The sequence below is a fragment of the Acromyrmex echinatior genome, chromosome 13, assembly GCF_024713525.1.
Source record: "Acromyrmex echinatior isolate Ae372 chromosome 13, ASM2471352v2, whole genome shotgun sequence".
Classification (NCBI taxonomy): domain Eukaryota; kingdom Metazoa; phylum Arthropoda; class Insecta; order Hymenoptera; family Formicidae; genus Acromyrmex; species Acromyrmex echinatior.
In genome coordinates this window covers 11,243,986-11,257,490 of record NC_141864.1, presented here as the reverse complement: position 1 = coordinate 11,257,490, position 13,505 = coordinate 11,243,986, and the positions used below count along the sequence as shown (strand labels likewise).

The window sequence follows — 13,505 nt, the reverse complement described above, 5'->3', positions numbered from 1 at the left end:
TGTGTAAAAATATTCAATTAATAATTTTTTAGTTTCTACTGTACAAAATAAAAAATACTATGTTGTAATCTGATTGTTTCTGAATACACGATTCTGCTCTATGGAGCAATGGTACAGATCATCGGGAATCTATTTAGACTGTGCCCGAACAGTCTCTGAGAATCCCTGGGATTCCCCTGGGAAAGGGAGCAGGCATAATAAAAGGGTAATATGATATGTATGATTTCGCTAACAATATACTGATCACGGTGCTACTAACAATGCCTCTCACATTGCAAACTTTATTAGCTGGTCAATGGCCCCAGGCAATCACCATCGACGACGTTGTCCGGTGCGGTGCCACTGGTTCGTTTCGCTCGGCATGTTCGCTTCCCTCTGTAAAAAGTAGGCCAATAAGTATGCGAACCAGTTTCCTTGACTGTTCGAATGACATATGTCGCAGTCGTAACAGTGCAACAACGAGTAAACGATCTCAAAAATGTTCCTGGATTTCCTTCGGGAAGAGCTTGCGATTTGTCGTTTTGCAAATCTTATCAGAACTTGTCGCAAAGGTCGTCAGCTGTACCCAAGTAGTCAAGTGTCGTCGATTTTTTTACTTCTGGGATATTTCTAATGTCAACATCAGTTTAACATTTCCTAATTATATTTAAAAAGAAAATAAATTTGCTCTTTTCCCGATTTTTGTTATCACAAGAAATTACGCAATCTTTTATAAAATTTAAAATAGCAGTTTTTAAATGTTAAACATTTCACAATACAACTTTTCTATTCTTGAACCTTTACTTTTTTATTCTTTACAACATTTCTCATATATAATTTCGCATTTTTTAATGACATTTTTTTATAAGACATTGATGCAAAGGAAATCATCAAACTACGCAATTTATTTTACAGTTTACACGTCATATATTTCTGACAATTACTTAATAAAGATTAATATTTAATACCTTCTTATGCATATTCAAATATTTGATTTTTAAAATAATCTTTAAAATAAAAGTTCGTAATGATGAATCATGTCATGTTGCTGACATCGTGCGTTTAATGCATTTAAATATTTTAAGCGTTTATTTAGTATATTTACTATTTTTTTTGTATAATTTTTGTATAAATCAACTGTATAAATGATATTGTTTGTACTTATATTATACAATATTACATTTCAGAAAAAATCTTTTACATGCTATTAAGTTTACTCTTTTTTTATAGAGTTCATTATAAAAATATTATATAGATACTCGTGATTTGGAGTAAGATATGATGGAAAGTTATATATATAATTTTTATGAAAGTATTTAAAATAATTATCAATAAAGATGCTTTGATTATATGTCACTTTATATGCAATAAAAATCGCACTAAGTAGCAGCTTTGTCAAGATCGTTTGTTTGTAGTAAGAATAACGTATTTTCTTCGAGTGATTCTTTATGGCCTTTCTAGTTACACGCATATGTCACTATATAGATATAGCAGATTATAAACTAACCAACATCCGCATAGATCTGCGAAGGAAACATGCTGCGTTATATCATAATCATAAATGACAACTCACGACTCTTCCTTTCACGCGACATGTCTATTTTAATGCAGGTTTTGATGAAGACAATCTCGAAATTTGATACAATGTGGGTATTTATTTTAACGAGACTTTGAAAATTTGCTTTCAGTTGCTATTAAGTTTAACGATACGCACTTTGCAGATATCATTATGCTTGTAATCATACGTCTTACATGTCGTCGACGTTTATTTTAAATGTTGCATTTTTTAATCGACTTCACTGGACCTGCTTTCTCGCATCTACACATTGTACGAAAATGATGATGGCATAAAAACAGCAATGCGCGTTACTCGAATGCGTATATATTAGGTTGAAATATATATATATATATATATATATATATATATATATATACATATATATTAAAAGGCATTTTCGTCCTGATGATCAGGAATACGCCCCGATGCTCGTTTAAAGTATCCGGACTCGCATTTCATATTTGAACAGAATCGAGGATCGGCAGTTTCGTAACTAGCAACGAGAATTGGCTTCCACGAAAATGGCAGGGAAGCTCTCAATCGTGGTAAAACTCACCATCGGCAGCGATTTGTTGTATTTTTATTTTTTCTTTTTACGACGATTGGCCGTATTTTTTTTTATATCGACGGGATTGGATCGAGAGATGGAGAGCAGATTGAAAGCATTTCAATTAAGATGAAGTTCGAGCTGGCCTTGATAAACCCGCCTCGTTGAAGAAATGGTAAAGAAATAACTTCGTATGAGTCGGTGGATGAAAAAGCAATATAAATCAACAAAAATAAGATATGTACATACACACACACACACACACACACACACACACACACACACACACACACACACACACACACATATATGTATATATATATATATATATATATATACTTTACAGCTTTCATCAATAATAATTTTAGCAAAATATTAAAAAAGATTGTTTAAAATACTTTTTACAAAATCTTGTAAAACCTTAATGTATTTAAGTTCGTGATGTTTTTAATGTATTTCGTAATAGAATTATAATAATATCAATATATGGATTTTATTGGCTATCTTAGATATTAATTAGAGCAATAACAATTATAATCGATTTCTTAATTATGTTTGAATAATAATTCTTTGAAATAAGTCTTCGTCAAATTGTATGAAGATGCTTGCATGTGATACTGTATATTGCACTCATACCAAAACATTATTAGAATATATAAGAATCCAAGCATGGTTTTTTCTTGCATCATAATCGTAGAATATATAAGAATCCAAGCAATGGTTTTTTTCTTGCATCATAAACGTTCTTATATTACACTATCGATTTGCGCAAATTACATTTTCATTAATGATGATGATGAAAATATCATTATGCAGCACAATACTTGAGCCATTTCAAGATGAATGCTAATTACATAGATAAGTATCCTTAAATATATATATATATATATATATTTATTTTATATATATATATAGAGAGAGAGAGAGAGAGAGAGATAAGTATTCTTAAATATATATATATATATATATATATATATATATATATATATATAGATACATACGTGTTTATGAAATTTTTATAATTTATGGATATTACATATACACTGGTACATTTCTTAGTGATAAGATATCAGGAAAAAATGTCAGATGTACAGAAAAAAATTAGGAATAAATGTATTTAAATGAATCTTTTCTCATCATGCTGTAGTGCGTGGAAAATTGCTTGGCATCGAATTACACGAAACCCGGTTATTGTCCTGAGAGAATGTCCATGACGCCCTTCGAAGCTGCTTGTTTGATTGCCTGCATCGATGATTCCCGCTGTCCGGATTTAGCAAAGTGTTGCTCCCACGATTGTGGCATCACGTGCATGCATCCCATCGGTTTAGACAGTCGAAACGGTGAGTGTGGAAGTTATTATTTTGGCTGGATCCCAAATTTACTGTCAATGCTGATAATGCTATACAGTTTATGTTATGTGCAAAATAGATTTTCAGTACTGGTAGCCATTTTGAAACACAGCCTTTGTAAGTCATGTATTTATTTCCCATTTGTATCTGTATCATGCAGATTAACAATTTTGTAAATTGCAAAAAAACGAGTCACAAAGATGAAGACTTTTAGTCTGAAGAAAAAGTAAATTTTACACTGTAAAAAATACTTGGAGTGGAAAGAACTAAATGTGAGGTTGCGCGATTTGAGTTAAGTGAAGTATAATCAAGTCAAGAAGAATAAAAACCTAATTAGACGAATAACTTCACTAATTATATGAATAACTTCACGTAATAAAATGTACTCAAAAGTTTAATCAAAATATATGATTGACCGATCTGAAACATAATTAAATGTAAGTATAATTAGTATTAAATATTCATTCAACTACTATTAGGATGATTTAACTGCGTAATAATAATAAATTTGCATCTATATGGAGATCAAACCAATCATGGAGAAAAGTACATTGAACTAATAATTTACGTAATTCAATGATGGAGCGTAACAATCATAAGCATATTTACAAAGTTGACTAAATCATTACTGGTACACAGTAAAAAAAAATTGTGTTAAATTTAACACATTTTACATGTTTCAAATGGTCTACTCAAATTTTTGTATTAATTTAACATAGAATGAATATGTTACAAAGTAACACAAATATTATGTATTGTAAAAAATTAACATAAGAAGCAAGTAATACTTTGATATAATTTAAAAACAAATTTGATGTTAAATTGACACATTTATGATGTTAAATTTAACTGAAATTAGATGCTATTTTTACATTTGTAGTTTAGACGATGCCTTTGTGATAATATATGCAATATATAGATTTAACAGATATTTACTGTTAGAAAGAGGAAATAACACAAAATATCTTTTTACATACAACTAGTATGTAACTAGTATATAGAACATATTTCTTCAATAAAATTACCATTTATAATATATTAAATCAACTACTTAAATTTTATTCGTTTATTCTTAGAATTTATGTTTTAAAACTACATTATTTTTATGTTATTTGTTTACTTACTCATAAATTGCGTTATTTTAACACTGGAAAATGTTAAATCTTAACTTAACACAAAGTATTCAAATAACATAATCATATTAAAACTAAGCTAGCTAAATTAAAACTCAGATATATTAAAAATTCAATACAAAATTTAAAATTTTATCATTTGAGTGAACCGCTTCTAACACAAATATAAAATGTTTTTTACTGTGTAGTGAATGAACATAAATATAACGTAAAAGTAACAGGACTTAAAAGTAATAAGAATTCAATAAATTATTAACAGTTCTTTAATTTAAAGGAGAGAGCGTTTTGTAGAGCTATCAATAGATGACGCCTGTAAGAGAGATTCAACGTCTATCTACCCGGCTATCTAAAGCGAGAATGATCAGATGGTCTTTTCATACACTTGTTGTCATATTATGGCAATAAACATTTTTTTTCAAAGTGGCTATTAATCAATCTGTCTATATGATAGAAGGTTTATTATTAATTACATCATTTTACAAAGTAACGAGATCGAATATTTAATGATAAATTTAATGAATTGTATTAGATAAATTATAAAGTCTACTTTACTCGAAGGCTAAGTAGAGATTACTTCAAAACTACTATCAATACTATCAATAATTTATTGAATTTTCATTACTTTGTAGAACAATCAAATGTTAAAATCAATCTATTCTATTGCAGATTATTTTCATCGTGCTTATACAATTATTTTAATTGACGTACAATTCGTTTACTAACAATAATGTTCGTTTACTATCTCTACTATAATAGTTTAGTCAATATTTTTTAATATCAATATTTATAAATATTTTATAGAAATAATTTTAATGATAATATTCTTGAGGCTTCAATGGATACTTTTTATATGAAGATTATGCGTTTTGCGGGTTTTCTCCGTGTCCAGATCCATTCTTGGAACGCCAACATTTCGTGAACCTTGCAGTTCACTTTATCAGAGCGAGGAGCAGCCTGATACTTAGCTATTTCTCCGGCCTCCGGACCCACAATTCCCTTTATATAACGCTGCTTGTGGAAGTGGTGGGGATGGGGGGGGGAAGAAGAGAACTGGGGTATGGGTGGAGATGAAAATCGGCCTTCAATAACCGGGAGAATGGTCTTCCATATTTTATTTAAGTTGTAGCCATTGTCTCTATTTAGATTGTTTAGGATGTTTAGGGTGTTTGTGTATCTCTATACTTTCTTAGAAAGTGTGATGTAATGTGGTCGTTTTATCAAATAGTATTTGATGTCCTATTTCGATTTGATAATGCCGACTGCGTGGCGTGTTTTAACCTGACATCACCTGACATTGATGTTCTTTTATCCGAATCCTGGTGAAAAGGTTCCGCTAAAATTATTCCACGTTTTAGCGAAATTGCTGAAAATTTGCTGAAAGTGATTTTTTTAGCTAACATACTAAAAAATCACTGAAATCCAACCGAAATTTTTCTGAAATTTTCTAAAATTTTTCTAAAATTCTTGTTGAAATTTGTCTGAAAATTTTATTGAAATTTTTCTGAAACTTTATCGAAAATGAATTTTTCAGCTAAAAATCGCTGAAATTAAACTGAAATTTTATTGAAATATGAAATTTTGTTGAAATATGTTCCAAAACGTGGAATAATTTCAATAACATTTTTCCACCAGAGTAGGTTAACCATTCTCCCGGTTTTTCCAATGTACTTGTCCACAGGATATGTTTGTCCTACAGACATGTTTGTAAGTTTCGACGTAGAATCCCTTTTCACATAAATGCCAATAAAAGACACATTAAATATAATAAAAGCCTCACATAAAGTCCCCTCCGATCTCATCCCGCTAATAAAGCATTGCTTAACAATCACTTATTTCTCCTACAACAATCAATTTTACGAACAAACTTCAGGAGCAGCAGTGGGCTCTCCTATCTTTTCTGTTGCCAACATCTTCATGGAGCACTTTGAGAAAGAGGCTCTCAGAAAAACACCCAAAAAACCAGAAATTTGGTTATGTAAACACATTTGTAATATGACATAGCACAGTGGAGACACGGCACAGCCGAACTCCGTAAATTCCTTATTTTCCTCATCCAAATATCCACTTCACTATAGACATAGAAGAAAACGAAAAATTCCCCTTCCTGGATGTTCTCATCACTAAGAAAGTTGACGGTATCCTAGGCCATTAAGTGTACAGAAATCAACACATACAGATAGATATTTACATGCCGAGTCGCACCACCACCCAGCACAAAAACAATCAATCAACTAACAGTCATAATCAACTCACTCGTACATAGAGCTTTCACCATCTCTGACAAAGAACATCTGCAGACAGAACTCAACTAGCTAAAGAAGCTTTACAGAAAAACGACAAAAGAGACATAACCAAAATAATCAATAAACACGCAAATAAGACCACGGTCTCTGACACAGAACCAGACGAAAGGATCCTATTCATTCTTTTATAAGTCAAAGGATTTGATAATATTCTTGAGGCTTCCACAAGTCAAAGAATTTGATAATATTCTTGAGGATTCCATGAGCTTCCATTCTTGGATCTGGACACGGAGAAAATCCGCAAAACGCATAATCTTTATATAGAAAGCACTGTGGAAGCTTCAAGAATATTATCAAATAAATTCAATGTTTATTTAACACAAGAAAGATATTAAAGGAAGTTAAAGTGCTTCTTGACGCAATCCGACAGTTAGTTCGTCATATTTAACTCTGAGATTGAGTTGATTTATCTCAATTCGAAGTCTAATTTCCTGATCTTTTTTTACAGTGTAGAAATATAAGCAGATATTAGGACCTTTCTCATTTAATTTTAAATGGACTTCGTTTTGATTGAGTTAAAATTAAAAAATGAGTTACAAAGATAATTAACGTCACAAATGTAGGAAATAAGGAAAATTCATGAAATATGCTCCAATTTGACGTTCTAATTATGTAAAAATTGACTCTTAATTAAAAAATCTGCAAATGTATAAAAAGCTTGTTAATTTTACTGTAAGACTATTTACTTATTGTGAATAACAATTTAAATTAGATCTGCCAGTTATACCCGAGAATCTACAGATACAACAGCAAAAGAGGAATCTAATACTTCTAACATGGCGCAATAGCAGGTCAGGTATCAGCAACGTGTCCGCTAACGACAATGACAGGGATGTTCGGTATTTAATCGAAGAGCGTCATTTGGTCGGCCCTAGGTTTATAGAATCTAGATTGAGTTCTTGGACTGTATGTCACGTATCAACGAAACCACACGCGACCCTTCGAGGTAGGCTGAAAACAGGACACTGGTATCAGTTTCGAGTGGCAGCTGTCAATGGAAATGGATCTCGCGGATACTCACAACCTTCCAGGCCCTTTAAAACGAAAGGTGAGTGTATATATCATACAGGGCATCCCAGAATGACTGTCAAATATTTCATGGATTGATAGAGCGCATTAAATCGAGTCAAAAAGTTCTTTACCATTTTGCAATTTTTGCAACAGTCAACAAGATATTCATTTAAAAGGGTGTTTCGCAATTTTTGGCAAAGCGCTCTTGTGTAGATAGAGCGGACTAAACTAAGTCGAAAAATTCTCTAGCATTTTGCAATTTTTGCAATGGTTAACGAGATATTAATTCATAAAAATAGTCCAATTCGCTTGGCCTACCACCAAATAAAAGCACGCGGCGGAATAAGATCGCTCAGAGAGATGCACGTTCTTCGTTACGTTGTTTACAAGTCACATTGGCATTAATGTGTTTAGCAATGGCAACCGTTTATTAATATTAATTAATATTACTTAAGATGCCGATCGATGACTAAAATCTCTTGAATGTTGTTTAGGATGCCCTGGATAACATTTGTTAAAATCAAGATCATTGAAAATCTTAAGATCTTAAAAATGAAAATAAGAGAAACCTATAAGAGAAATTTCCGATGACCTTGATCTTAACATATGTTATCCGAGACATGATTCTGAACATTTAACAGATTTTAGTCATCAGTCAGACACCTTAGGTAATATTAATAATGTCGGTAATGTAACTTTCAAGCCTTATAACTCGAAAAATACTTAATGAAAATGAACTTTATTGTAGCGTTTTGAAAAGTTTTTGACATCAGTTATTAGATTCTGGAATCAAAAATAGAGTGTCCAATTAAAAAAAAATCGATGTGACTTTGATCTGACATTGATGATTCCGCCCAAGGTCAAATTGAGGATCATTAAATATTAGGAATGTGATTTAGGAGTTTTGAGGGTTTTGCAAGAAATGGCTCTAATGTTGTCGAAGACATTCCAATGTCAGCTATTGTTTCTTAATGTTTTACTATTACTCTCCATGATATTTAGTCATTTACTAATAATAGATGCAGTAAATATCATGTTTATATCATTTTAAAAATAGAGCTTCCTAAAAGAGCATTTTTGACATGCGTTTTGTTTTTTAAAAAGAAAACGGCGGTTGAAAGATCATAGAATTCTGATTAAAACTTATGATAATGTTGCTCCATCAATTAAGACATGTGAATTAGTTCAGACGATTCAAAAGTGATGATTTCAATTTTAACGACAAAGATCGCTCGGGATAATAACAAAAAACTAAAAAATTTGTAAACTAATTTGTAAACATTATTAGACTAAAATTCAGCACAATCCACTTCAGAACTTATTAGAGAATTAAATATTGATCGTATAACAATTCTTAAACGTTTACATGATAAGGGAAAGATTTACAAAGAAGGAAAATAGATTCCACGTCAATTATTAGAAATTGCAAACCGATTGAACATTTGTATTTTATTTCGTTGATCGCTAGACAAAAAAAAAAGAGTTTTTTTGTATCGAATTGTTATTGAATAAAAAATGGGTAATAATAATTTTATTAATGTAATAAATACTAATTGCAAGTAAGAATATTCAAACCTATAACAGTCGAAGCTAGATCTTTAATATTTTAAATAATTCTACATGCATATATATCATATATTTAACTCTATTCAAACTGCGAGTCGAATTAATTTTTGGAACTTACAAACGCATTTAAACTACTGGAATAATATCACAAATTAAATTGATAAGCAAATTTTGATGTTTAATCCGTAATTTATATCATATTAGAAGGATATTAATGTGCTGAAAAACTTAAAATAAATTTATTGCGAAAAATATTATCTCTGTCGGGACTTGAACCCGAATCTCTTGTATTCCGTATGAGCGTCCTAAATTATTAAACTACCGAGGTTTCACAATTAGGCTGCGTTCGGATTTCCACCTGGGTGCTCCCCGGATGTCACATCTACTTGTTGTTTACCGCACGTTAAATAAGGATGACATGATACCCAAGGAGCATAAAATCATTTATTATTGTTTGTACACGGTGCTTGAAAAAAGTGTTACTGTTCTTACATATACCGATTATTGCGAAGAATGAAATTCTATGATCGGTAATGACCGAATGAGACGAGGTCTTTCTGCAAATATGTTCCGATAATCTTGTCATTAATTTTCTACCTGACCAATAAGATGCATCGCAATCCTTGCAATTGATTTTGTATATGACATTCCTTTTGAACAATTTTGGGAGAGGATCTTTATGTACTTTGATCAACTGATTCAATTTGTTAATACTGTAATGCGAAACTTTTTGAACAAATGCCATTAATAAATTTGTTGAATTTATTAGAAATATTATTGATAAATGGAATAATAAACTACTTGATTTTTTCTTTTTGAATGTTTTTCTGCTGATTATTGTAGTTGTTTGATTTATTAATTAATTTTTTATCCTCTCCAAGCTTTTAAAAATGAAATCCAAAGGATAGTTGTTTTCCAATATTAATTATGAATCTAAAATATTAATTATGAATTCAAAGTTCTTTTTGTGGAATTATGTGAAAGATAAGAGATTAATTAAACTTAAAATAACGCCTCTCTTTTGGAAAATAAGGTATTAAGACTAAAAATTCAAAAATCTGCCCGAAAAATTTGGTTTTTAATACCAGTCGAATATTAAACTGTTACCCCTTAAAATAATAATTGTGTCCAAAAAATTGATCGAATTACTAGCACTTGCAAAGTAAACTGCAATCATTTCATCTTTGATGAAAAGAGTTAAATCTATAAAGAATACAATTCACTTCGGAAGAAGGTAAAAACAGCAATAATCGACGATAAAGAAAAACTGATTTTCAATGCCCATCGTCGTATATATTTTTTATAATTTTATTATGAAGAAAAATATTTGATTAAGGTATTTGTTTATTATCTTGTTTAAATATATCAATTTTTGAGAAAAAAATCTTCAAAATTAAATCACAATCGTAAGAGATCTTTTTAAACCCTACAATTTTTGTCGAAAATATTTTTCTCAAAAATGCACACTTTCCGAAATATTCAGCCGGCTCAGAACTTTTGGTGGACACTGTACAGGTATAAATAATATGATACTATATAATTTATGTAAAAACTTAACAGTGAAAATGAAGAGTTATAATGTTAGATTAAAACTTGCAAATGTAACAAGTTTTATATTCTTATTCAAAGACTATTATCATCGACAAAAATGTACATTTCCATTATCGATGGTCCAAACCAATGTCAGTCCTCGTGAAACGTTTAAGTCCGTCATTCCTGCATTCGAGAAAGAGAGAGAGAGAGAGAGAGAGAGAGAGAGAGAGAGAGAGAGAGAGATTGATTGATTGATTGATTGATCTTTATTAGCTACAATGTGTAATATAATCTAATATAATGCCTATTTATTAATTATCCAAACTGTCAGAGAGAGAGAGAGAGAGAGAGAGAGAGAGAGAGAGAGAGAATCGTTAATTGTCCAAACTTGTGGAACAACTCGTCTCACGCGAGGTCGAACATGCGTAATGTTTCACAGAAGAAAATTTACCTACGTATTCGTGTTTGAGAACTTTGTTGGAATTCGAGCTATTAACTCGCAGTGAAAAGTTTTAGAGTCGCGTTAATCTCTTGCGCAAATCGCTACGGTAAGTATTGCTTAATGTTGACCTTTCGCACGCAAATTAAGCTTTACCAATGAAGGCCAGTGGCTAACACGAAAACAAGCATATCATCGAAAGGTCATGAGTGTGACAAAGGAAATGTGACCATAGCTATGAATACAGATATTATAAGCAGCAAAAAAGAAATCATCATTACAAATCGTCAAATCAAATTTGACAATTAAGATGAAATCACACGATGCTCGATTTCTTGAATGATAAGCATGCTGTTATGCTTGTTTTGATGCATACAGTCTGACGTTTGATAAATAACTGTGAAATTGAAAATGATAAATGACTGTTCCTAAATTTAAACATAAAATCTAATCGATGTTAAAATCTGTTTTCAGTTATATATGATTCCCTAAATATATGATACAGAGGCCAAAAAAATAGAAAGCGATGCAGATTAAAAATTCCAATACTTTTTTTACATAATTCTTTGTTTTATATTTTAAAATCTAGCTTTTTATTGAATTACTTAAAATTATTCTATATTTCTATTTAGATATTCCGGCAGTAGTGCAATTGCAGAAGCATTATTTTATTTTTGATGTATAATTGTCTTCGTTTTTCTTTAACAATCTAGTCGCTAAAATAACAAATAAATGAAAGTTTTATAAGTTTAATTTTGTAAAGTAAAAAATATAAAAATATAATTTAAAAAAGTATGTACAAAATAGTTTAAGATCACTGCACTTGTTATATTTTCTTCGAAATCTTAATAAAAAAACTTATTTGATTACATTTCTTTAGCTTAAATTATGTATCTAGTCTTTTCACTATATCTTTTCGTATATTTAATATATAATAATTAAAAGAAATAATAATACATATTAATATCATTACATTAAATACGAAGCGCCACTACGGTCTGAATGTTGAGATATTGAACTAATATATATATTCATATAAATGAATTAATTTCAGAAATAATAATTGCGTGCCGATATGGTTGTCGGACTTTCAACGCTATCAATCCGAAATATTAATAATCCCCCCCTTCAAATTTCCCAAATTAATCTTAAAAAAACTTATCTTAAAATATATTAATATTACATATTGAATATCAATATGTAATATCAAAATGAAAATATGAATTAAATAAAGTGGTTTGAATTTAATAACTAAAAAGGATAAATGCTTTTATATCAAATTATTTTTCAAAAATTATTGACTAATTTACCGAATAAGTTACCATAAAATTTGGTCATTTTCATCTCTAATCATAATGTCAAGTATTGACATTACATTAAAAATAAATTATTATGTCAAGTATTATCTAAAATGAGTCTCAAATGAGTTTGGATCGTTAATATATTTTTATATAAACTTTTTACCTTCATCACGATCATGCCAAACGGGTTTAGTTCATAAAAAAAAAGAATAATTAATATAATAAACGGTTTACGTATCAACGGATCATGTAAAACCGGATTAAGTATTCCCGTCGTTCTTAAAAAAACAGATATAAGAAATAATCAGTTAGAAGTCACATCTGTGCGGTTATCATTTTGAACCAGCCGATTTGAGATGATTCATTTTACTATTTCATTCAGCTTCAATATCTTCAGTTACCAAAAGAGAACACATTTTGTATTTGTAAATAGAATAATTTTTATATAATATATATATATATATATATATATATATATATATAATAAATATATATATATATATATTATATATATATATTTATATATAATATATTTTTATATAATATATTTGATCAGATTATTTTGTAATTTATTGAATTAACTTATATTAAATATAAATATTACATATACATTGTACAATTTCATAAAAAAATATTTTACATATTATTAAAAAATTGATCAAAATGTCGAATGTTAGTTCAGAAAAATTTCTACGTATTATATATGTATATATAAAGGGTGTTCAAAAAGTCCCGGACCGGGTGAATAACTTGAAAAAAAAAATTTTTTTGAAAAAACGCCGAAAC

At 29.8% G+C, this 13,505-nt stretch overlaps 1 protein-coding gene across 3 annotated transcripts in view; it reads left to right on the top strand.

Moving 5' to 3' along the window:
* Kal1 (anosmin-1 Kallmann syndrome 1) overlaps positions 1-13,505 on the top strand; it is a 43,065-nt gene that overhangs the window by 20,472 nt on the left and 9,088 nt on the right. For all 3 annotated transcript variants that reach the window (XR_015547113.1, XM_087412410.1, XM_011065303.2), the window contains exons 3-4: positions 3,232-3,424; positions 7,582-7,917. Coding sequence is in view for 2 of the 3 variants with exons in the window: in XM_087412410.1 (XP_087268536.1) it covers positions 3,232-3,424; positions 7,582-7,917 (529 nt within the window). In the remaining variant the exon portion in view is untranslated. The remainder of the gene's footprint in view (positions 1-3,231; positions 3,425-7,581; positions 7,918-13,505) is intronic.